This window comes from Pseudophryne corroboree, chromosome 8 (assembly GCF_028390025.1).
Source record: "Pseudophryne corroboree isolate aPseCor3 chromosome 8, aPseCor3.hap2, whole genome shotgun sequence".
NCBI classification, from domain to species: Eukaryota; Metazoa; Chordata; class Amphibia; order Anura; family Myobatrachidae; genus Pseudophryne; species Pseudophryne corroboree.
In genome coordinates this window covers 13324863-13351045 of record NC_086451.1, presented here as the reverse complement: position 1 = coordinate 13351045, position 26183 = coordinate 13324863, and the positions used below count along the sequence as shown (strand labels likewise).

The 26183-nt window shown below is 47.8% G+C and overlaps 1 protein-coding gene across 4 annotated transcripts in view; it reads right to left on the bottom strand.

The window, feature by feature from the left end:
• Window positions 1-26183, bottom strand: part of RXRA (retinoid X receptor alpha) — a 257227-nt gene that overhangs the window by 76720 nt on the left and 154324 nt on the right. For all 4 annotated transcript variants that reach the window (XM_063935903.1, XM_063935904.1, XM_063935906.1 and 1 more), the window contains exons 4-5: window positions 19305-19455; window positions 12196-12375 (exon numbers count right to left, since the gene is read on the bottom strand). In XM_063935903.1, coding sequence (XP_063791973.1) covers window positions 12196-12375; window positions 19305-19455 — 331 coding nt within the window. The remainder of the gene's footprint in view (window positions 1-12195; window positions 12376-19304; window positions 19456-26183) is intronic.

The following is a 26183-nucleotide window of genomic DNA, read 5'->3' as shown; positions in this document are numbered from 1 at the left end:
ACAGTGGTGATGTGGGGATGTGTTACTACAGTGGTGATGTGGGGGATGTGTTACTACAGTGGTGATGTGGGGGAGTGTTACTACAGTGGTGATGTGGGGGAGTGTTACTACAGTGGTGATGTGGGGGAGTGTTACTACAGTGGTGATGTGGGGGATGTGTTACTACAGTGGTGATGTGGGGGATGTGTTACTACAGTGGTGATGTGGGGGATGTGTTACTACAGTGGTGATGTGGGGGAGTGTTACTACAGTGGTGATGTGGGGGAGTGTTACTACAGTGGTGATGTGGGGGAGTGTTACTACAGTGGTGATGTGGGGGAGTGTTACTACAGTGGTGATGTGGGGGATGTGTTACTACAGTGGTGATGTGGGGGAGTGTTACTACAGAGGTGATGTGGGGGATGTGTTACTACAGTGGTGATGTGGGGGATGTGTTACTACAGAGGTGATGGGGGTGGAGTGTTACTACAGAGGTGATGGGGGGGGGAGGGGGAGTGTTACTATAGAGGTGATGTAGGGTGGGGTGGTGGCGTGTTACCATAGAGGTGATGGGGGGGAGTTACCATAGCAGGGATGGCCATGTTACCACAGAGGTGGATGTGTTACCATGGAGATGATGGGAGGGGGAACATGTTACAACAGAGGTAATGGGGTAGGCGGCATGATACAGGTTGGGATGCCGGCGGTCAGCATGGGGGGTGAGCGCAATGAAGCCCCTTGCAGGCTCGGTGGCTCGCCACAGGTTCTGTCCCCACTCTATGGGTGACTGGCGTCATTGTCAGTGGTTAGGATTTGGGCGTCGGTAACCTGACTGCTGGTAATAGAACTACATTCTCATGATAGTACAGAGGGGATTGGGGTGATAGAGGGGATGGAGGAGGGGTGTGTAACAGAGGAAAGGGCACCGCGCACTCCCTATGTGGCTGCGGAACCACTGCGACCGCCCTCTATTCCTGTAGAATATTTTCCTGTACAGAATGACACAAGGACAGTGTTACTGCGGCCCCTTCACATCAATTTCCTCAGACCAGAGACCAGGGTACAGATCTCCATCATGCACAATGGCTGCGGGATTCGGCCCGTCGGACAGACGCTCTCAGCTCCTGGTGCAGAACATATAAAACTATTTTGATCCCTTGCTGTTACCCGTATAAAACTTGTTCAACCTCATAAGCCCAATTCCCTGAATTACTGACCCAGACGGGGAATAACAATACTATTATGTCCTGAGCTCTATATGTTATATTTTAGGGGACGCGTTGAGCCCCTTTACACTAATAGCGTGAGCCCTGGGGATTACCGGTCACACTGGGCAGAAATCTCTCTCTCTAACCCCTCCGTGTAATGCTCCAGCTGTTCTCCACTGGGGTTCCCAGCGCACTCTGATGCGAAGGTTCCTTCCTCGTGTATAATCCTCCTTTCACACATGTGACTAGGATGGGAAGCAAATGCTCTGCCACCGGCATCACAAGCGCGTGACAGAGCTGCGGATACGCCACAGAAAACACTGAGGTCACTAAAGTGAAACCATTATCAGCATTCATGTCACATGATCACAATACAATGACGGCTACGATGTAGAACGATGAAACTATGTCAATGATTTCACCACAGACACTACAGCGTTACTATACAGCAATTATTAGTTTGTCATAAGGAGCTTCTGATTACAGGTTTCAGTCTTCTATAAACCTGCTGCTATCACTGTTGCTACTGCAGTCCATGTCACTGTTGCTAGTGTAGTCCATGTCACTGTTGCTATTGGCAGTCCAGGTCACTGTTGCTATTGGCAGTCCAGGTCACTGTTGCTATTGGCAGTCCAGGTCACTGTTGCTATTGGCAGTCCAGGTCACTGTTGCTATTGGCAGTCCAGGTCACTGTTGCTATTTGCAGTCCAGGTCACTGTTGCTATTTGCAGTCCAGGTCACTGTTGCTATTTGCAGTCCAGGTCACTGTTGCTATTTGCAGTCCAGGTCACTGTTGCTATTTGCAGTCCAGGTCACTGTTGCTATTTGCAGTCCATGTCACTGTTGCTATTGCAGTCCATGTCACTGTTGCTAGTGCAGTCCATGTCACTGTTGCTAGTGCAGTCCATGTCACTGTTGCTAGTGCAGTCCATGTCACTGTTGCTAGTGCAGTCCATGTCACTGTTGCTATTTGCAGTCCATGTCACTGTTGCTATTTGCAGTCCATGTCACTGTTGCTATTGCAGTCCATGTCACTGTTGCTAGTGCAGTCCATGTCACTCTTGCTATTTGCAGTCCATGTCACTGTTGCTATTTGCTGCACTGTTGCTATTTGCAGTCCATGTCACTGTTGCTAGTGCAGTCCATGTCACTGTTGCTATTTGCAGTCCATGTCACTGTTGCTAGTGCAGTCCATATCACTGTTGCTATTTGTAGTCCATGTCACTGTTGCTAGTGCAGTCCATGTCACTGTTGCTAGTGCAGTCCATGTCACTGTTGCTAGTGCAGTCCATGTCACTGTTGCTAGTGCAGTCCATGTCACTGTTGCTATTTGCAGTCCATGTCACTGTTGCTAGTGCAGTCCATGTCACTGTTGCTATTTGCAGTCCATGTCACTGTTGCTATTTGCAGTCCATGTCACTGTTGCTAGTGCAGTCCATGTCACTGTTGCTAGTGCAGTCCATGTCACTGTTGCTATTGCAGTCCATGTCACTGTTGCTATTTGCAGTCCATGTCACTGTTGCTAGTGCAGTCCATGTCACTGTTGCTAGTGCAGTCCATGTCACTCTTGCTATTTGCAGTCCATATCACTGTTGCTATTTGCAGTCCATGTCACTGTTGCTAGTGCAGTCCATGTCACTGTTGCTATTTGCAGTCCATGTCACTGTTGCTAGTGCAGTCCATGTCACTGTTGCTAGTGCAGTCCATGTCACTGTTGCTATTTGTAGTCCATGTCACTGTTGCTAGTGCAGTCCATGTCACTGTTGCTAGTGCAGTCCATGTCACTGTTGCTAGTGCAGTCCATGTCACTGTTGCTATTTGCAGTCCATGTCACTGTTGCTAGTGCAGTCCATGTCACTGTTGCTATTTGCAGTCCATGTATCTGTTGCTATTTGCAGTCCATGTATCTGTTGCTAGTGCAGTCCATGTCACTGTTGCTATTTGCAGTCCATGTCACTGTTGGTAGTGCAGTCCATGTCACTGTTGCTATTTGCAGTCCATGTCACTGTTGCTAATGCAGTCCATGTCACTGTTGCTATTGCAGTCCATGTCACTGTTGCTATTTGCAGTCCATGTCACTGTTGCTATTGCAGTCCATGTCACTGTTGCTATTTGCAGTCCATGTCACTGTTGCTATTGCAGTCCATGCCACTGTTGCTATTGGCAGTCCATGTCACTGTTGCTATTGGCAGTCCATGTCACTGTTGCTATTTGCTGCACTGTTGCTATGTGCAGTCCATGTCACTGTTGCTATTGCAGTCCATGGGGGTCATTCCGAGTTGTTCGCTCGTTGCCGATTTTCGGTATACTGCGATTAGTCGCTAACTGCGTATGCGCAAGGTATGCAGAGCGCATGCGCTTAAGTTATTTTACTAAAAACTTAGCTGTTTTGCTGTGGCTTCTGCGGCGCTTTTCAGTCGCACTGGTGTTCGGTAAATGATTGACAGGAAAGGGGCGTTTCTGGGTGGTAACTCAGCGTTTTCCCAGCGTTGGCTAAAATACGCAGGCGTGTCAGGAAAAAACGCGGGAGTGTCTGGAGAAACGGGGGAGTGGCTGGCCGAACGCAGGGCGTGTTTGTGACGTCAAACCAGGAACGAAACGGCCTGAGCTGATCGCAGAAACTGCTAAGAATTTTCGATTCGCAATTCTGCTAATCTTTCATTCGCAATTCTGCTAAGATACACTCCCAGAGGGCGGCGGCCTAGCGTGTGCAATGCTGCTAAAAGCAGCTAGCGAGCGAACAACTCGGAATGATGGCCTATGTCACTGTTGCTATTTGCAGTCCATGTCACTGTTGCTATTTGCAGTCCATGGCCCTGTTGCTATTTGCAGTCCATGTCACTGTTGCTATTTGCAGTCCATGTCACTGTTGCTATTTGCTGCACTGTTGCTATTTGCAGTCCATGTAACTGTTGCTATTTGCAGTCCATGTCACTGTTGCTATTGCAGTCCATGTCACTGTTGCTATTTGCAGTCCATGTCACTGTTGCTATTTGCAGTCCATGTCACTGTTGCTATTTGCAGTCCATGTCACTGTTGCTATTTGCAGTCCATGTCACTGTTGCTATTTGCTGCACTGTTGCTATTTGCAGTCCATGTCACTGTTGCTATTGCAGTCCATGTCACTGTTGCTATTGGCAGTCCATGTCACTGTTGCTATTGGCAGTCCATGTCACTGTTGCCATATGCAGTCCATGTCACTGTTGCTATTTGCAGTCCATGTCACTGTTGCTATTTGCAGTCCATGTCACTGTTGCTATTTGCAGTCCATGTCACTGTTGCTATTTGCAGTCAGTGACTAGCTGCTTCCCATAAACCATATTACATAGGTGTGTGAGCTGCCATGCTGTTTGCTGGCTGGTATAAATACAATGGTATATTCCCCACTGCAGAAAATACATAAAATCTACATAAACTTTGTGACAATATTTTTGAAGGCGGCACAAAAAAAATAAACAAAAACGAACTTATGGAGGTACCCGTAAATAACCAATAGGAGGTATTAGGAGGTGTTCCTCGGAGGCACCAGACACGAACAGTAGGTGACACCAAGGAACAGTACCTAGTAAGACCTCCGGGCCCAGAGATCACAGCACAGGGCCTCATTCAGCGTTGCAGGGAAGTCTGTTCTGCAGACGGACGTTGCGATTTCATAAATTGCGTCAGCCAAAACTCCAATTGCGACAGACTGCCACCGTTAAGTCACTTGTCTCGCGGGCGTGCTTCAGCTGCGTGTAAGGCTGGTGTAAATGTGCGCTGACACTGATGGCGGCTGGATAGGGGAGGTGCGGAGGAGATACGCAGCCAGCTCGGAACGCAGTACTGTATCTGCAATTATTTCCCAGCGCGCAATGCGGCCGGCGTGCATACAGCCATCCCACCTAAAGACTCTTATTGCTGTAGAGATGCAGGTGACAAAGGGGATCAGGGGATCAAGTCCCCCAACAAACCGTATACTCCCTTCCAAGAGCATAACCACAAAGACATCCACTGCCCGTGGCACGCAATGGTGACGCAGGATACGTGGCCTTAGGATGTGAGTTACATGCACACTATAGCTCCTGCGTTGTACTGCAGCGTGCGTGCTGAAACCATAGGAAGTAAATGGGCCACAGAGGTAGCGTTGGGGAGAGCAGCATAAGAGAGGCATTGTGCCTGTGTAGCAGTGTATGACAGTCCCAGCCAGGGCCTTGCGTCTCCCCACACGTGCTGCGCTCCAGGAGAGACCGAGCTTTCCCGTCTGACAAGATCCCAGAAACGCCATCAGCTTCATCTCGCAGACCTCCCAAGCAGGCTGGGAAAGGGCTTCCCGCGTATTTCATCTCATCCCCACTCAGCTGGGCCCTGTAGCCTCGCTGACGCGGATCCCTCACTACAGCGCTGGCCGGGCAGGGGTATTACGGAGCGCAGCACACAGCTCTGTCCAACACGCAGCACGTTCCACCCCCAGATCCTCATGCGAGGACCCTGTACGATGGTTCTGTAGCATGCTGTGGAACTACACATCTCAGCATGCCCTGCCACAGTTGTGGGTGTGGTACAGAAGATCCACATGCATTCGGTCTACAGTCATTAGGTCGACCTAATATGGTTGACAGACACAAAGTCGAATATGAAAAGTCGACACTGGAAAAGGTCGACAAGTGCAAAAGATCGACATGACAACGGCCGACACGCTTTTTTTTTGTGCATATTTGGGGCTAGTGTGGGTAATTTTGACACCTCGGACCACCAATTGTTGAAACGGGCCCCTCGCGGCTCGCTTTGCTCGGCGCGCTTCGGGCACGTTGTCAAGAAAGGAAAAACTAAAAAAACACAAAAAATAAAATAAATAATTTGTCAACTATTGTCGTGTCGTCCACATGAACCGGTCGTCCTTTCCAGTGTCGACGTCGTCCTTTTGTCCATGTCGACCTTGTGTCTGGCGAGCATATGGGGTTGAGCTAATGTACAGTATGTCCACCAATAGTCCGGATTGCCACAATTGCACCATGCCTTAATAGCAAAACTGTGGCAGGGCATTCTGGGATTTGTAGTTCCCCAGCAGCTGGAGGGCGGCATGCTCTATAGAATGTGTGGTGCTGCAAACTATCCTCATAAGGCAAGAGGGTAACACAGGGGGCTGAGGTAGTAATAACGTGAAGGAGAGACGGAACATTTTACCAAGGGGAAGTCACTGAGGAGGTGAAACTCTGAGGGTGGCACAATATAATGAGGTCTCCCCTCCAAACTATCGACAACAGGACTGAAAGTAACGCTTCCATGTCTGCGGACCCAACCAGAATCCAATGCACCGTTACTGGACGCGTCTGTAACGCAGCCAGGCGGCTACCGCGGTCCAGTAATGTGCGCTCATCTGGACCGGAGAATTTATGCTATTATAAGGATGGGTACACACTGATAGATATATCTGCCGATCAATTGATCGGCAGATATATCTATGGACGGATCGGGCAGTGTGTTGAGCATACACACTGCCCGATCCGTCGGGGGCTGACGCCATGAACTGGGCGGGCGTGTACACACGCCCGCCCAGTTCATCTGTCAATCACAGTCGCCTGCCGCAGCATGTGTAATGGGCGGTCGGCCGACCGCCTGTACAGACAAACCGACGCGCCAATATATTGGTAGATATATTGGAGAGGAGGGGAAAAAGAAAACCCTTCTGAGAATGGGGGGAGGTTCAGGGGAAACTTGAGGTAAAAAAATACTTCACAGAAAGGGTAGTGGATAAGTGGAATAGCCTCCCATCAGGGGTGTTAGAGGCTAAGGCAGTAGAGCAATGTAAACATGCATGGGATAGACATAAGGATATCCTTACAAAGAACTAAGGATCAAATTAGGTTGAGGTTACCAAAAAGGTAAAAAAAGGGGCAGAGTAGATGGGCCGAGTGGTCCTGATCTGCCGTCACATTCTGTGTGTCTATGTGTATATGTACACGTGTAACCGTGTGACGCAGGTAATGACAGTGCACACGTCATCTGACCCCCACTAAAGAGACTGAAGATGGAAGTTAGTGCGAGGCATCAGTCACATCAGACAGGGAGGCCCGGGGTGTCTCCTGCCACTTTGCCCAGATAATTGCTGTGAGACGGAAGCTAAATTATGTGTTAAAAAGGCAATGAATCGGAGCCGTCATCTGCTCCGGCAGCTGCTGCGTCTTGTGTAATGACAACACTATGTCAATAGAGAGATAAAAGTGAGATTTATGTGCAGGAACATCCTCTGGGCTGCAGGCGTGAATACTGTACTCCGCGCAGCTGATCAGGACAAATGCCTGACCTCACACAGAACGCTGCCGCGGCCTGTTATTACAAAAAAGTCACTTTCCCAACACTTAGGATGTGAGGCCCAAACAGAACTTTAGAAGAATTCATTTGACCCAACTGTAATAGACGGAGGGGCCTATTTATGAAGAAACCTGAGGTAACTTTTCATGGTAATACAGACTATCTACGTGCCGACAGATGTGTCCTTTTATACTGTTGCTCAAGTTGCGCCAAACAGCTCCTCTCGCCGCGCCCGGTCTCGTGCGCCTTGGACGCGCTGAACGTCTTTTCAGCTAAAAACGTGCATCTTATTCACATGGATAGAACAGCCGGGAGCGATAAAACTACATTGCTTTCGTACACTGACCATTGGGGAGTGCGACATTCCTACATCTGTGTGCGACAGAGTCTGAATCTGTGGAAGTAGGGCTCCGATGTCAGCGGCTTTTTCCTTGCAAATACAAAATGCAGGGCGGGATGTACTAAGCATCTCATCTCTGATACATCCCATCACTTATCGGGTACATACCAGTGTTAACAACAGGTATGTACCCAGAGATGCAATTAAAATCACAAAAGGACAGCTCTGCCGATATGACACCGGAAAAAGGTCTTTTCTCACCTTAATAAATATACACACAAATAATCACCAATTAATGGGATAGTTCTGCATTATCAGTGTAGTAACTATAACAGCGTCGGCGATCCCTGGGTAATAAAATATAGTACATTTGTGTTCCACGTGTTATTAATGTCTTCTGCACTGCCCAGGATTTGCAATCTATTATACTGTGTGCGTCATTTTTATATTTCCTACAATTAGCCCTGTAATGAGCGGCCCGCTCCCCGCAAACTAAACTCCGCTCCATGTAACTCTCAATTACCAGCCAACTTCCCATGACAAGACAAGGCCATTTATCATCCTTCATGCTGTGCAAGTGATCACTGAACAAACAATTAACCTCAGGCTGATGTATGTGGTATTTACACTAGTACCAGCCGTTTCTCTGCGCTGTGTACTTCTATTCTCTGTATACTGTTTGCTCTGCCAATCGGGAACATGGAAACAGACGTTACAGTCATTCAATTACTGCTACACCCCCCCCCCCCCCCCCCCAGTCGGAGCAGCATTGATCCTTAGAGCCAAGGAATAATCTCCTTTACCTCTATTTGCACCCTAGTCTTACAGATCATTTTGTCCTTGCGATGCTAATAGTGTGTCGCTGACAGGACTACAAGCGCCAAGGGCTACGTACGGGTGTCCGCCAGACAGAAATGGCAGATTTCCGGCAATTGCGGACAGATCTTCACGTTGTCGTCAAAGCGCTATTTTTTTTTCTCTTCTCTATGTAATAGCCAATGTATGACGATAAAGTATTATTTATGATGTACTTTTGTCAATCAACATCTACTGGCACTGCAATGGGTGCGGCGAATGCGCCGAATACGCCTCACACGCGGTACGATCAATAAGCTGCAGATTGTTTCTTAGTGGTTGGCAGATGTTAGTAGAACAGTTTCATATCTATATATTATGGATAAGGTGAGACTGTCCATAGTGTTGAAGGCAATTTCTGTTTGGACACCGCTATTGCAATCCATATAGATCGAACCTGTTCCACAGCTATATATCCCAGTTCTCACCACCTTAGGGAAAAGGAAAGGAGTTTGTGGACACATGCAAGCCCCTCTTGCTGGTTCTTTCTCGAATGCAGATCTAACAGTCAATACCATAAGGATTCAGCCTACCACCTGTTGCAGACACCCGAAATTAAGCAGAGTATCACGCCCCAAATGTCTCTATAAAGTTTTTAAAAACCAAACAACTAGACCAGTGGTCCCCAAACGTGGTCCTCAATTCACCCTAACGGCCCAGGTTTTAAGGATAGCCACAGGTGATTTATTTAGTACTTCAGTCACTTTGATTTAACTGGCAGACTCAATCATGGATATCCCTAAAATCTGGACGGAGGACAGAGTTTACTGCTAATTCCTTTTGTACAATGGCCCTCATTCCGAGTTGTTCGCTCGCTAGCCGCTTTTCGCAGCAGTGCACACGCTAAGCCGCCGCCCTCTGGGAGTGAATCTAAGCTTAGCAGAATTGCGAACGAAGTATTCGCAATATAGCGAAAAGTTTTTTCTTTGCAGTTTCTGAGTAGCTCGAGACTTACTCCTCCAGTGCGATCAGCTCAGTGCTTGTCGTTCCTGGTTTGACGTCACAAACACACCCAGCGTTCGCCCAGACACTCCCCCGTTTCTCCAGCCACTCCCGCGTTTTTTCCCCAGAAACGGCAGCGTTTTTCGCACACTCCCATAAAACGGCCAGTTTCCGCCCAGAAACACCCACTTCCTGTCAATCACACTACGATCACCAGAACGATGAAAAAACCTCGTAATGCCGTGAGTAAAATACCAAACTTCTTAGCAAATTTACTTGGCGCAGCCGCAGTGCGACCATTGCGCATGCGCAGTTAGCGGAAAATCGCACGGATGCGAAGGAAAATAACGAGCGAACAACTCGGAATGAGGGCCAATGTTTTTGCTTCTTTACGAGACATTATGCTGGAAGCCACGCCCACGCGCTATACGAGCGCCAAATTCACGCAATTATTGTTCCCGAAATACAGTTGCTAAATGTACTGAGGTTATTATTCAAGCATTCGCTAAGCGCCATTCATTCCTTCTTTCATATTTAGGTACTCTGAAATCTAGATGACATACAGACCCCGACACCAATGCATTAAACTGAAGATTCAGATATAAGCGACGCACAATGTTACTCCATTTATGAAATAATCGTGTGTAATTGTTTCCACAATATGACATATCTCAGCTTATTAGTATCCGGTGAAATTCACACCATTAAGTACAAGTCCAGTGATGTCACAATTAGGCCAGCGCAAGACACCAGGGGGCAGATGTATTAAGCCGTGATAAATGCAAGGTGATAACGTACCAGCCAATCAGCTCCAATATGTAAATTAACAGTTAGGAGTTGATTGGTTGGTTATCACCTTGCACTTATCACTGGTTGATCACTTCTCCAGGTTGAATACATCTGCTCCCACCAGACGTTATCAGGGCGAATGTAGAAGCTCCATCTGAACATCACCCAAATCAGCGGCAACTTATCTCAGAAGTGCAAAACTGCTAAATATCCATACTCCGAAAAAGTAACACTCTTGGAAACATATTAAAACCGACTTACTCCAAATTTATTACGCAGATCATATACAAATATATTTCGATATTAGCAGTCCCACCAGCTGGCACAAGAGAATCGTAAGCTCTAAAATTCAGAGATGGGTGGGCAACTACTATGGAGACTGAGGGTGGCGGGGGGGAGGCTTCAAAATCGGACCCCTCTGCCCTGCAGGAGTGTGAATTTGGGAGGAGGAGGAGGGCAGGTGGGGCTTTGTGTTCCGGGATAGATCCTCTCTAAAGCATAAAGCACAGATGAAATGTAGAGTAACACTGACAATGTATTTACAAGTTTCCTATACAGTAAGGAATGGAAAGTGATGACAGATGTAAACCAAGATATGCACAAGGCAGGGCCACAGGTATAATACAATTACAACTTAATGGACAGATTCCTTAAAAAAACAAAAACAATTATACCATGCAAGTGAGGGTTTGTTAAAGACGTTAGGTCCGTAGTAAACAGGCAGATTACTGACGACCATGAGAAAGGTTTTTGAAGAAATAATAAAAGTTAAGTTTGAACATTTTTTCAAGAGTGCCCCAAAAAGTTGTCTTTCCCTCTTGCATAATAGGTCCATGATAAAAGACAAGCTGAGAGTGGGGTCATCCCGAAATAATTGGCTTCTCAATGGTTCCCCGCTTATACTTCAGTCGAGGCACATGATGTGTGGGCTTTAAAGCAAAATGGCTGCTGCCTTATTGCGAGGACTTTGGCCATGCAGCGAACAATGGCAATATGACAAAATGCACTTTACTTACAGGTAATAAAGCCGCCCCCAGTACGGGGGGCTGCGACCTCGCTCTGTGACGCCCCCTGATGTATCTATACCCATTTACATTTTGCCAGGTTTGTATAGGTATGCAAGCAGAAGTACAGACAGCGGATGTTATTCAGGAACTTATTATACAAGTAACCGCCATGATAAGCCCCTCCCGCGCTATACTGTACAAACCATGATGCAGTGGGGCGGGGCTGGCCGTCACATGACTGGTGGCCAGGATAAGACTTTTGGGGTGGGGGTGCAGTATTTCCTGGCTTTCCAGCGAACGGCAAATTATCACACACATGTTAATGGTGACGTGTCCCTGTATACAGGCTGTTCCCCGGCACTAACATGGGCCTAATCCACCGCAAGATGCTGCGCATTACGCCATAATAGCAGAAAAACACAATTTATGTTAAAAGTGAAATATTCATGAGAATAATGCCAGTCAAATTCAGTGCCTCGTGCCTCAGCGACTCCACTGGCCCACTGTGGGCACCATTTTCATGAATACTGCTCCAGTTCACAAAATGGCCACCTGCATAGACAACATACTTTAAGAATGAAAACAGGACATTAAAAAGATCTGCTTTAAATGCCACGTTATACATGACTGCTGGACTGCGATGGTCTCAGGGTGGGCAGCAAGGCGGTACGGTATACTCCACAGCGCTGTACAGTCAGGGGGGTTCATTATATTCCCAGTAACAGACTTTATACGTCTAAGGCGGGTACAGTAACCTAGCATAGAACACATGGCTGAGTTTTACCTTCTCTCTTCATGCCCATAGCGAGACATTTCTGGTACCGGCAATACTGACAGCGGTTGCGTTGACGCTTGTCTATCAGGCAGTCTTTGCTATCCCTGCAGGTGTACGTGAGGTCTTTACGAACTGTCCGCTTGAAAAAGCCTTTGCAGCCTTCACAGCTGTACACTCCATAGTGTTTACCTGGAACAGAGGAAAAGAAGGTTATTGTCCTTGGAAAATATTTATCCGCATAACATCATCTATTGTTCCGCGGAGCACTTCAGCTGGGAACTAAGGCTACACATACTGAGGTCATGTACAAGTGTCTGCTGGGCTTCTACTTAAATGTGATCGCATAGTATTGCGGTGCTTATGATGCAAATAGCTTAATGACTTCTAACTTATAGAACAATTAGCTGTGACAGAATGTTCACTTTAGCTGGTCGTGTTTCTCATCACATCTGAAGCGGAGGCAGCGACTTTTTTGAAAACATTTTTTAGCTGAACTAATATTCATGGAGGATGCAATCTTATCCACGGCCGGACTGACAAATGTACTGATGGGACTGCAGCCCCAGGCCCCCATGCAGAAACAGGCCCATCTGGAAGACCACTGTCCTTTTCATAAGGCCGTAATATAACATACTTCTGACTCCCAACTGACACCATTCCATAAGAATTGTCCTGATTTTAGGGGACTGCCACCATCAGCCAGAAGCATGTACCTGCATGACGGACAGTTGGGAACAATTTTCCCAGTCTTTGCTTTGCTTAAATACTGCATGAACCATAGGGAATATGGGAGGGAAATGTAGGTGGTTACAGGGATGCGCTAGCTATGACCTCTATGGTTCTGCCCACATCCACATTCAACAGGAACCAGTGAAGTCACAGAGTGCAGCCTATCCAGTCACTAGGAGCCAGTGACGTCACTGAGAGTGCAGACTATCCAGTCACTAGGAGCCAGTGACATCACTGAGAGTGCAGCCTATCCAGTCACTAGGAACCAGTGACATCACAGAGTGTAGCCTATCTAGTCACTAGGAGCCAGTGACGTCACTGAGAGTGCAGCCTATCCAGTCACTGGGATCCAGTGACATCACTGAGAGTGCAGCCTATCCAGTTACTAGGAACCAGTGATATCACTGAGAGTGCAGCCTATCCGGTCACTGGGATCCAGTGACATCACTGAGAGTGCAGCTTACCCAGTCACTAGGAACCAGTGACATCACTGAGAGTGCAGCTTATCCAGTCACTAGGAACCAGTGACATCACTGAGAGTGCAGCCTATCCGGTCACTAGGAACCAGTGACATCACTGAGAGTGCAGCCTATCCGGTCACTAGGAACCAGTGATATCACAGAGAGTGCAGCCTATCCAGTCACTAGGAACCAGTGACATCACTGAGGATGCAGCCTATCCAGTACTAGGAGCCAGTGACATCACTGAGAGTGCAGCCTATCCAGTCACTAGGAGCCAGTGACATCACTGAGAGTGCAGCCTATCCGGTCACTAGGAAACAGTGACATCACTGAGACTGCAGCCTATCCGGTCACTAGGAACCAGTGATATCACAGAGAGTGCAGCCCTTTAAAGCGTCCATTTAGAGAACAGAAGTGCAAGGGACGGGGAGCAGAAAGACTCTGGCTGTACTAATGAATATATGAGATGCCTGTCCATAGCTCTGTATATTCTATTACAGTAATCTCTGCTTCTGCTGAGTGGGAGCTGCCCCGGTGATCTCTCCCAGTGGGAGACACTATATATACTTACAATTACCTCAGTGTAACTACTGATGGGCAGAGACAGCATCCTGCAGCCTCTGGCGTGGGCACGGGATAATCTACGGGTGACTTACTTCACCTCAGCATTCAACATTGCCGTTACTGTCTTTGCAATTTATAGACAGGAGAATGGTGAAGGAATCACTTGGCTTAATGACCAGTTATAATGTAACATAGCTCAGACATGTGGGAAGCGTCTGTACATAGGATATATTATTGTTCCTATAAGAATAGAGCATACAATGACATCCAGTCCATTCCTTCTCTTATCTCATGTCTGCGTCTACAATACACAAGTGATGCAATATATACATACAAACTCTGCACACAGTAACTCTATAATCAGTGAGTTATGATGTCATCACTTAGGGATGACATCACTGTGTCTCCTATAAGGCGCCGGTCTTTCATCGTGCATATAGTTTTGGGCTTTTTTTTTTTTTTTTTTAACCCTTTGGATACAAGCCTAAACGACCTACCCCTCGCAACACACAGACATCGGGGTTCAGGTGGGAAACTGGAGAATAACTGGAGAACATTATTCGGTGGTGAATGGTGATCATTTGTAATAGGGCTTTTATCACTGTAGGATACGCCAACACAATGGGGCTGACTCAGAGTAGGACTTAGCAGTGTCCACCAGTCTGTGTACACCCGTCCGCCCTAATGTGCAAGGACTGACATGCCCACTGCCAGCATCCACGCATGCTGTAATACCGGTTGGTACCCATTCTCTACTCCCTACACTGGCTGCCTGTAAGATGGTGAATCCATTCCAAGATTGGCTTACTGACTTGCAACGCAGACTTGCCTACCCTCCCGGAACGGCTGGGAGGCACCCGAAAATCGGGTAGCACTCCCAGCCCCCTGAAAGGGGGGGGGGGGGAGTCTCCTGCATCTCAAGCCAGCTACTCAGTGCGCCCCCCTGGATGCCACTTACAGAGCACAAGTGGGAAATCCGAGGGAACCAGACAACGCAATTCGTGCTGAATCGCGTCATCACAGCGCCGACCCTTGCTATACAATGCCTGTTGTAGCTGGGGGTGGAGCCACAAAGGTGCGATCGTGTCACCACGCTCCACATCCCCCCCTCCCACACACACACACACACACACACACACACACACACAGCCCGCCTTCACACCTGCCACGCCAGCTACGTGCCCTACCGGAGGAGGGGACAAAAAAGTAGGTAAGTGTGTTACAAAGTTCTACATGGCCAGGGCCCTAGGTACCGGAAGCAGCTTCTGGCTCCTTAATGCCCCACTCGCTTCCTGCCATCTGTAGATGAAGGACTTTTAGCAGTACCTAGAATCTCCCGTAATTCCTCTGGGGGTCGAGCTATTAGCCATGCGGCTCCGACTCTATGGAATGGGCTATCTGGACGCATGCGCAGAAGAAAACTACTCCTCCGCTGCGCCAGACACCGGCTGTGCATGCCTTCAGCATCAGGTTAAATGTCCTCATCCCCTTGGATCCAGCAATCTGTCCCTACGCTTCCAGCGCCAGAATTCATTTGGAGACCCCTTTCCTTCATCGTGGATGGAGAACAATGGTCTGTGGCCAGTCACGTGTGTGGTTGTGGCAGAGGAGAAGGTGACATCACACGGTGGCGGAACGTGACCTACGTCCTCCCTGCAGCGAGACTTTGTACAATGGCAGCTCCCTGTGCCGTGTTCCAGCGGCAGCAGCAAGAAATCTGCCTCACTACAGGCAAAAATAAAACTCAAGGCCGACGGGGTCAATGAATCGCTGAAAAAAAATACGCCGGAATCCACAAAGCTACACGAAACAAAATGCATTTATCCTTCAGCGTTCTTACACACGTTCTGGTAGAGTGAGAAGGTCAATGCCTGCCGTATAAACACGAAGCAAACACTGCACTTATCCAATGCCTGTTCCAGAGAGAGAGACAAGCACGTGATGCTTCTATATCCATTCTATTTCTAATGATGGGGAACTACAAGTGACAGCAAGCCAAAGGTACGTGTAGCTCGGCTTTAGGAGAGGTTGAGAGCTGTTGTCACCGTTCCGTAACCAATCATTTATTGAAGTTTGTTACCTAACGCTCTATCGCCCGGGGTCTCTCTGCCCCCGTCTTCCAGAATTACTTTTGACAGCAGTGACACATGTTTAATTTTTCCATTCCTCACGCAAGTTCGAGGAGGGTCAGGTCTGGTTACCGAGAAGATTAAGGAACTCACAACAATAGACAGTCAACACTGTCATCTTAACCACATGCCAGACGCGGTGGAGACAGGCATGTAAGGAGAGGTCCCGGACTGTGCCGTGTACCCTTCACCACAACTCCCAGAGCACCCGACAACTTCCTTTTAAGATTTCATCAAACGAACAAGATGAAATGCTTTGAATTCAGACACTAATCAGATCCTCGCAGCGGGTGAGGCCAAATAAAAAATATATATCATTTACAGCGCAAAATCACTCAGAAAGTAAAAGTCCGACCCCCGGGAACATGTCTGATTGCCCCCACTCACTGCCTTTCATTGAAACCAGCTTCGCGGTAACGGATACAATAACACAGAAATTTGTTCAGCGGATTACGGGAAAATAATCTCACTGCTCACAGGCTGGAGCCACCTAGATGGTGGAATATACGCAGCAGGCTATGAAAAGTCCTTATGTCCCTATCTTACTACAGACGGAGTGGACCTATCCAGTGACACTATGGAATAGACAGAATATTCATTTGAAGGAAACGCATCGCCAAATCTATATACAAGGGTAACGGCGCCCACAAGTGCCGTCGTTTTACATCATGTCGGGTCCAAAAAGTTTATCTGCCTGTGAGCGGGATGCATGGTAAATCTGGTTGGACGGTGGCCACATCTAACATCACATGTCTATCTGACCCCTTCCTTACCCAGCTGTTAGACCCAAGCGTTGAACGGCTGATCTGGTATACTGGTTCAGACCCAAGCACTGAACGGCTGATCTGGTATACTGGTTCAGACCCAAGCACTGAACGGCTGATCTGGTATACTGGTTCAGACCCAAGCACTGAACGGTTGATCTGGCATACTGGTTCAGAGTCAGACCCAAGCATTGAACGGTTGATCTGGTATACTGGTTCAGACCCAAGCATTGAACGGTTGATCTGGTATACTGGTTCAGACCCAAGCATTGAACGGTTGATCTGGTATACTGGTTCAGACCCAAGCATTGAACGGTTGATCTGGTATACTGGTTCAGACCCAAGCATTGAACGGTTGATCTGGTATACTGGTTCAGACCCAAGCACTGAACGGTTGATCTGGTATACTGGTTCAGACCCAAGCACTGAACGGTTGATCTGGTATACTGGTTCAGACCCAAGCACTGAACGGCTGATCTGGTATACTGGTTCAGACCCAAGCACTGAACGGCTGATCTGGTATACTGGTTCAGACCCAAGCACTGAACGGCTGATCTGGTATACTGGTTCAGACCCAAGCACTGAACGGTTGATCTGGCATACTGGTTCAGAGTCAGACCCAAGCATTGAACGGTTGATCTGGTATACTGGTTCAGACCCAAGCATTGAACGGTTGATCTGGTATACTGGTTCAGACCCAAGCATTGAACGGTTGATCTGGTATACTGGTTCAGACCCAAGCATTGAACGGTTGATCTGGTATACTGGTTCAGACCCAAGCACTGAACGGCTGATCTGGTATACTGGTTCAGACCCAAGCACTGAACGGCTGATCTGGTATACTGGTTCAGACCCAAGCACTGAACGGCTGATCTGGTATACTGGTTCAGACCCAAGCACTGAACGGTTGATCTGGCATACTGGTTCAGAGTCAGACCCAAGCATTGAACGGTTGATCTGGTATACTGGTTCAGACCCAACCATTGAACGGTTGATCTGGTATACTGGTTCAGACCCAAGCATTGAACGGTTGATCTGGTATACTGGTTCAGACCCAAGCATTGAACGGTTGATCTGGTATACTGGTTCAGACCCAAGCATTGAACGGTTGATCTGGTATACTGGTTCAGAGTCACACCCTTGAACGGTTGATCTGGTATACTGGTTCAGACCCAAGCATTGAACTGTTGATCTGGTATACTGGTTCAGACCCAAGCATTGAACTGTTGATCTGGTATACTGGTTCAGACCCAAGCATTGAACTGTTGATCTGGTATACTGGTTCAGACCCAAGCATTGAACTGTTGATCTGGTATACTGGTTCAACCTCAGAGATCCAACAAATTGGTGATTTTGCCCTGTGCATGGGAATCCTAATAGCATTTTTCTCCCACTAGGTCTCAAAGGGGATAATGCAATTGTTTTGCGTATCCGATCTCCAGTCTAAAGCGATGAGAGATCGTGGGGCGCAATTACATTTTTTCCTCCGCTCTGATCGCACCAAGAGAGGTTGGATTTAGCCAAGTAGAGTGGCTAAACCCGCCCAAACAAACGGACGCAACGCAAAAAGTCCCATTTGAGCACTAAATTGGGTCACTTTTTTGGCGCTTTTCACCTCCCCACACCCTCGGGGGTGGGGTGCGAGCTCAAATACTGGCGCCGGCAGCCGATCGCACCCAGACCTAGTTACAACGAATAGCTCCGTTGAGTGCCATCTGCTGGCGCTAACAACTGAATTCCCCCCAAAGTGCTTTACATTTACATGTATCGGAGTCGGGAACAACAAAGCTGAAAGTTCAAACCACAAATGAATTCAGGAAAATTCTTAGTATACCACAAACCACCACGGCCACTGCTCCACCTGTTCCAGAGTCAGAAACAGACTTGACAACTGCTCGGCATTGGCCGGACTGGATCACAGCACCCATGAGTTTAGCCTATTTTGCCAAATAGTTAATTTCACTCTTTGTGATCAGTGGTGGTTAGTGAGAACAGGCTTCTAATGTTAGCTAAATGTCCAATCCTTTCTTATAAAACTGTTTACAAATGCTGGGTCTCTCTACTCCTCTTACTGTAAAGAACCCTTTCCACAGCTAGAGATTAATACTCTTTTTGTCCTGTCTGCAAGGTCTGACCTCAAGTCCACTGCGGAAACTCGTTTATTTATTGTACGGGTTATGAGAGAATTTCTGTATATGTGTATTAATAGATGTACAAATGCTTTACAAATGCAGGGTCTCTCTACTGCTCTTACTGTTAAGAACCCTACCCAAAGCTAGAGATTAATGCTCTTTTTGTTCTGTCTGCAAGTCCACTGCCCAAACTCGTTTATTTATTGTACGGGTTAGGAAAGAATTTCTGTATATGTGGTATTAATAGATGTACATTATACACAGTGGTCAGACAGCCCTGAGTATTTGCTTCCGCAAAGTCACCTATCTAGCAACACACAGTAGCACTTAGATAAATACCTGAAGATCTGTCCCCGCAGATGGCGCAGATGTGCTTGGTGAAGGCAGACATGGCTCCTGAGGGGTGAGCGGGCACTTTTAGGATGCCGTTTATTCCCAGAGGTGGCTTGATGTCCTCTGTGCTGCTGACGGAATTCATGGGGGAATGGAGCTGAAAACATGGAGCGGAAAAGATGGTGAATCATCTGCAACGTTTCACAGCGATCAATAATGAGCAAAGCAACGGAACGGTCACATAGGAAATTACACAGTCCCCAAATTCTGTTCTACCTCATCCATCGCTATTTTCCTTCATTTTTACAAATGGATTTTAAATGCTATATCTGCATACTTATTTACATACTGTATAATTATAATTATTTTTTAATTTAAAAGAAAGTTTTAGACTGTAGCGGAGTCCTCATATTTGGTAGAAGGCCTCTCCAGCAGCCCCTGACGCCAGCAATGATTAGGGATCAAAAGAATCCTCACCTGTCTGGCCGTTACATGGCTCTTCATTATATATCAAGACCGTTTTAATTGCCCGCAGTATTTTATTACTCTACCCATAAACATTTCCCATAAGTACTGCTTCCGAGAAGGCTGGGTTACCGCCATAAAGCCAGCGCAATGCCTCTGGGCTTAATAACTGGGCTATACCGGATGCTGCCCCTGGTCAGAGCAGAGCAAATAGACTTTCACACCCTGGGAAAGAAAAATAATGGAAAAGCCGAGATGAGAGAGAAACTCTTCTCATAATCAGCTTGACGGACGGTCTGGCAGCCATATCCCCAACATCAAAAGCAGCTGGGATTCAGCGAGCGTAAGGGGGGGGTGGGGGGGGGGGGGAGATCAGAGTCCTCAACAAATCTTATATGTTCCTGTATCTAATGCTCGCGGAGGGCGATGGATCTGTCATCTCGGGCAGGTGGGAGACTCATGTCAGATACTCGGGAAGTGTTCCGTACTGTGGAGACTCAACATATAATACAGCAGGAAAAAAGAGGGAATGAGAAAGCCAAACAGAAGGATACAAAGAAAAAAGAAACAGAGCACAAACAAGAGAGAACATGTAACAAAAAGGGGAGACAGGGCAAGGGAGAGGTTCCAACAGAGAGGGGGAAGAGGGAAAGAGTGAGAGAGAAAGAGATAGTGGAGAGTGAGTGAAACAGATACAGACAGGGGGGGGGGGGGGTGAGATAGCTAGATAGAGAGTAGAGAGACAGGTGAGAAAGATAGAGGGGAGAGTATGAAAGGGGAGGGAGGGAGAGAGAGAGGGAAGAACAAGAGGGGGAGAAGGGAGAGGCAAGAAAGATGTTGAGAAAGAGGGGAGAGGGAGAGAAAGGGGGGGGGTGAAAGAGTGGAGGTTGAGAGAAAGAGATGAGTGTGAGAAAGAGAGAGAGGGGTGAGAAAGAGAGACGAGAAAGATAGAGCGATAGGTGAGAAAAAGTGGAGGGTGAGAGAGATTTACAGAGGAGCGAGAGAAGAGATGAGAAATAGATGGAAAGGGGACAAAAGTATGAAAATGGCAAAAGGAGCAGAGAAAAGGGGGTGAGGAGAGAGGGAAGTATGAAAGGGAGAAAGTAGGAGAGAGGGGGATATGAAAGGGAGCAAGAGGGAGAGAGAGTGAGAGAGAGAGAGAGAGAGAGAGAGAGAGAGAGAGAGGAAGAGGTGGGAAGTAGAGAGGGGAAGTATGAAAGGCAGAAAGTAGGAGAGAGGGGGGTATGAAAGGGAGCAAGGGGGAGAGAGAGAGAGACAGAGAGAGAGGAAGGGGAGAGAAGAAGAGAGGGGAAGTATGAAAGCGAGAAAGGTGGGGAAGAGAGAGAGGAGGGGGTGAGAAGTAGAGAGGGGTAGTATGAAAGGGGAGTGGGAGAGAGGAGGGTGTAAGAAGGAGATGGGGAAAGTATGAAATGGAGAAAGGGGGAGTGAGAAGGAGAGAGGGGAAGTTTAAAAGGCAGAAAGTGGGAGAGAGGGGGAATATGAAAGGGTGAAAGGGGGGGAAGAGAGAGAGGAGGGGGTGAGAAGTAGAGAGGGGTAGTATGAAAGGGGAGTGGGAGAGAGGAGGGGGTAAGAAGGAGATGGGGGAAGGGAGAGAGAGTAGAGGGAAGTGAGAGGGGGAGAGGGGAGAAAAAGAGAGGGGAGGGTGAGAGAGAAAGGTGAGAAAGAGAGAGAGGGGAGAAATAATCAGGACTGCACTCTATCACCGGGATGGTGTAGAGGACACAGTAGGGACACATCAGAGCCGGTTATGTAAGGATGGATGAAAGTCACCATGAAGGTCAGACAACAGTGGGAGGAAAGGTGGCTGAGAACTCCGTTCCAGAGTGGGAAAGAGTCGGAGATTGACCAGGGAATGTGTAGGAGAACAGACTCCCCATATACCATATATAGAGGTGATCTACAGGAAGACATGTAGGAGAGAATATTTACACAAGGCGGAACTTATTACAACCATTCCCTCCCCATCCACCAGGTGCACAGGGACAGCCAGGACAGGTGCACCTCTACATACGTGTGTCAGGTGTATACAGGACAGGTGCACCTCTACATACGTGTGTCAGGTGTATACAGGACAGGTGCACCTCTACATACGTGTGTCAGGTGTATACAGGACAGGTGCACCTCTACATACGTGTGTCAGGTGTATACAGGACAGGTGCACCTCTACATACGTGTGTCAGATGTATACAGGACAGGTGCACCTCTACATACGTGTGTCAGGTGTATACAGGACAGGTGCACCTCTACATACGTGTGTCAGGTGTATACAGGACAGGTGCACCTCTACATATGTGTGCCGGGTGTATACAGGACAGGTGCACCTCTACATACGTGTGTCAGGTGTATACAGGACAGGTGCACCTCTACATATGTGTGCCGGGTGTATACAGGACAGGTGCACCTCTACATACGTGTGTCAGGTGTATACAGGACAGGTGCACCTCTACATACGTGTGTCAGGTGTATACAGGACAGGTGCACCTCTACATATGTGTGTCAGGTGTATACAGGACAGGTGCACCTCTACATATACGTGTGTCAGGTGTATACAGGACAGGTGCACCTCTACATACGTGTGTCAGGTGTATACAGGACAGGTGCACCTCTACATACGTGTGTCAGGTGTATACAGGACAGGTGCACCTCTACATACGTGTGTCAGGTGTATACAGGACAGGTGCATCTCTACATACGTGTGTCATGTGTATAGAAAACAGGTGCACCTCTACATACGTGTGTCAGATGTATACAGGACAGATGCACCTCTACATACGTGTGTCAGATGTATACAGGACAGGTGCACCTCTACATACGTGTGTCAGGTGTATACAGGACAGGTGCACCTCCACATATGTGTGCCGGGTGTATACAGGACAGGTGCACCTCTACATACGTGTGTCAGGTGTATACAGGACAGGTGCACCTCTACATACGTGTGTCAGGTGTATACAGGACAGGTGCACCTCTACATACGTGTGTCAGGTGTATACAGGACAGGTGCACCTCTACATACGTGTGCCGGGTGTATACAGGACAGGTGCACCTCTACATACGTGTGTCAGGTGTATACAGGACAGGTGCACCTCTACATACGTGTGTCAGGTGTATACAGGACAGGTGCACCTCTACATACGTGTGTCAGGTGTATACAGGACAGGTGCACCTCTATATACGTGTGTCAGGTGTATACAGGACAGGTGCACCTCTACATACGTGTGTCAGGTGTACACCGGACAGGTGAACCTCTACATACGTGTGTCAGGTGTATACTGGACAGGTGCACCTCTACATACGTGTGTCAGGTGTATACAGGACAGGTGCACCTCTACATACGTGTGTCAGGTGTACACCGGACAGGTGAACCTCTACATACGTGTGTCAGGTGTATACTGGACAGGTGCACCTCTACATACGTGTGTCAGGTGTATACAGGACAGGTGCACCTCTACATACGTGTGTCAGGTGTATACAGGACAGGTGCACCTCTACATACGTGTGTCAGGTGTATACTGGACAGGTGCACCTCTACATACGTGTGTCAGGTGTATACAGGACAGGTGCACCTCTACATACGTGTGTCAGGTGTACACCGGACAGGTGAACCTCTACATACGTGTGTCAGGTGTATACTGGACAGGTGCACCTCTACATACGTGTGTCAGGTGTATACAGGACAGGTGCACCTCTACATACGTGTGTCAGGTGTATACAGGACAGGTGCACCTCTACATACGTGTGTCAGGTGTATACAGGACAGGTGCACCTCTACATACGTGTGTCAGGTGTATACTGGACATGTGCACCTCTACATACGTGTGTCAGGTGTATACAGGACAGGTGCACCTCTACATACGTGTGTCAGGTATATACAGGACACTACTATAGGCTGTGGTGCATTACTGATACACATGGCAGTCATCTCACGTCATACAGGTGTCGGGAACGGTGTACAGTCTACACAAGCGCTACCCCGGGTGTATGTAACACCAGCCCCACTCCTGTATACAAGCAGTGTATCCCCACAGACATCACTGCTAGTATATCTGGGGACACTGAAGGCACAACGGTCCCAGGACACTAAGTGTGACTGTACCTGCTGCGCCAGCGTCACCTTCTGTGCAATCTGTGCCACACAGAGCACCAATATCCCCACAGCACAGTGATGACACAGTATCTAGAACAACTTCACTTCAGTCCAATATCCCCACAGCACAGTGATGACACAGTATCTAGAACAACCGCGCTTTAGTCCAATATCCCCACAGCACAGTGATGACACAGTATCTAGAACAACTTCACTTCAGTCCAATATCCCCACAGCATAGTGATGACACAGTATCTAGAACAACTTCACTTCAGTCCAATATCCCCACAGCATAGTGATGACACAGTATCTAGAACAACCGCGCTTCAGTCCAATATCCCCACAGCACAGTGATGACACAGTATCTAGAACAACCGCGCTTCAGTCCAATATCCCCACAGCACAGTGATGACACAGTATCTAGAACAACCGCGCTTCAGTCCAATATCCCCACAGCACAGTGATGACACAGTATCTAGAACAACTTCACTTCAGTCCAATATCCCCACAGCACAGTGATGACACAGTATCTAGAACAACTTCACTTCAGTCCAATATCCCCACAGCACAGTGATGACACAGTATCTAGAACAACCGCGCTTCAGTCCAATATCCCCACAGCACAGTGAGGACACAGTATCTAGAACAACCGCGCTTCAGTCCAATATCCCCACAGCACAGTGATGACACAGTATCTAGAACAACTTTGCTTCAGTCCAATATCCCCACAGCACAGTGATGACACAGTATCTAGAACAACTTCACTTCAGTCCAATATCCCCACAGCACAGTGATGACACAGTATCTAGAACAACTTCACTTCAGTACAATATCCCCACAGCACAGTGATGACACAGTATCTAGAACAACCGCGCTTCAGTCCAATATCCCCACAGCACAGTGATGACACAGTATCTAGAACAACCGCGCTTCAGTCCAATATCCCCACAGCACAGTGATGACACAGTATCTAGAACAACCGCGCTTCAGTCCAATATCCCCACAGCATAGTGATGACACAGTATCTAGAACAACCGCGCTTCAGTCCAATATCCCCACAGCACAGTGATGACACAGTATCTAGAACAACTTCACTTCAGTCCAATATCCCCACAGCACAGTGATGACACAGTATCTAGAACAACCGCGCTTCCGTCCAATATCCCCACAGCACAGTGATGACACAGTATCTAGAACAACCGCGCTTCAGTCCAATATCCCCACAGCACAGTGCTGACACAGTATCTAGAACAACTTCACTTCAGTCCAATATCCCCACAGCACAGTGATGACACAGTATCTAGAACAACTTCACTTCAGTCCAATATCCCCACAGCATAGTGATGACACAGTATCTAGAACAACCGCGCTTTAGTCCAATATCCCCACAGCACAGTGATGACACAGTATCTAGAACAACTTCACTTCAGTCCAATATCCCCACAGCATAGTGATGACACAGTATCTAGAACAACCGCGCTTTAGTCCAATATCCCCACAGCACAGTGATGACACAGTATCTAGAACAACTTCACTTCAGTCCAATATCCCCACAGCATAGTGATGACACAGTATCTAGAACAACTTCACTTCAGTCCAATATCCCCACAGCATAGTGATGACACAGTATCTAGAACAACCGCGCTTCAGTCCAATATCCCCACAGCACAGTGATGACACAGTATCTAGAACAACCGCGCTTCAGTCCAATATCCCCACAGCACAGTGATGACACAGTATCTAGAACAACCGCGCTTCAGTCCAATATCCCCACAGCACAGTGATGACACAGTATCTAGAACAACTTCACTTCAGTCCAATATCCCCACAGCACAGTGATGACACAGTATCTAGAACAACCGCGATTCAGTCCAATATCCCCACAGCACAGTGAGGACACAGTATCTAGAACAACCGCGCTTCAGTCCAATATCCCCACAGCACAGTGATGACACAGTATCTAGAACAACCGCGCTTCAGTCCAATATCCCCACAGCACAGTGATGACACAGTATCTAGAACAACTTCACTTCAGTCCAATATCCCCACAGCACAGTGATGACACAGTATCTAGAACAACTTCACTTCAGTACAATATCCCCACAGCACAGTGATGACACAGTATCTAGAACAACCGCGCTTCAGTCCAATATCCCCACAGCACAGTGATGACACAGTATCTAGAACAACCGCGCTTCAGTCCAATATCCCCACAGCACAGTGATGACACAGTATCTAGAACAACCGCGCTTCAGTCCAATATCCCCACAGCACAGTGATGACACAGTATCTAGAACAACCGCGCTTCAGTCCAA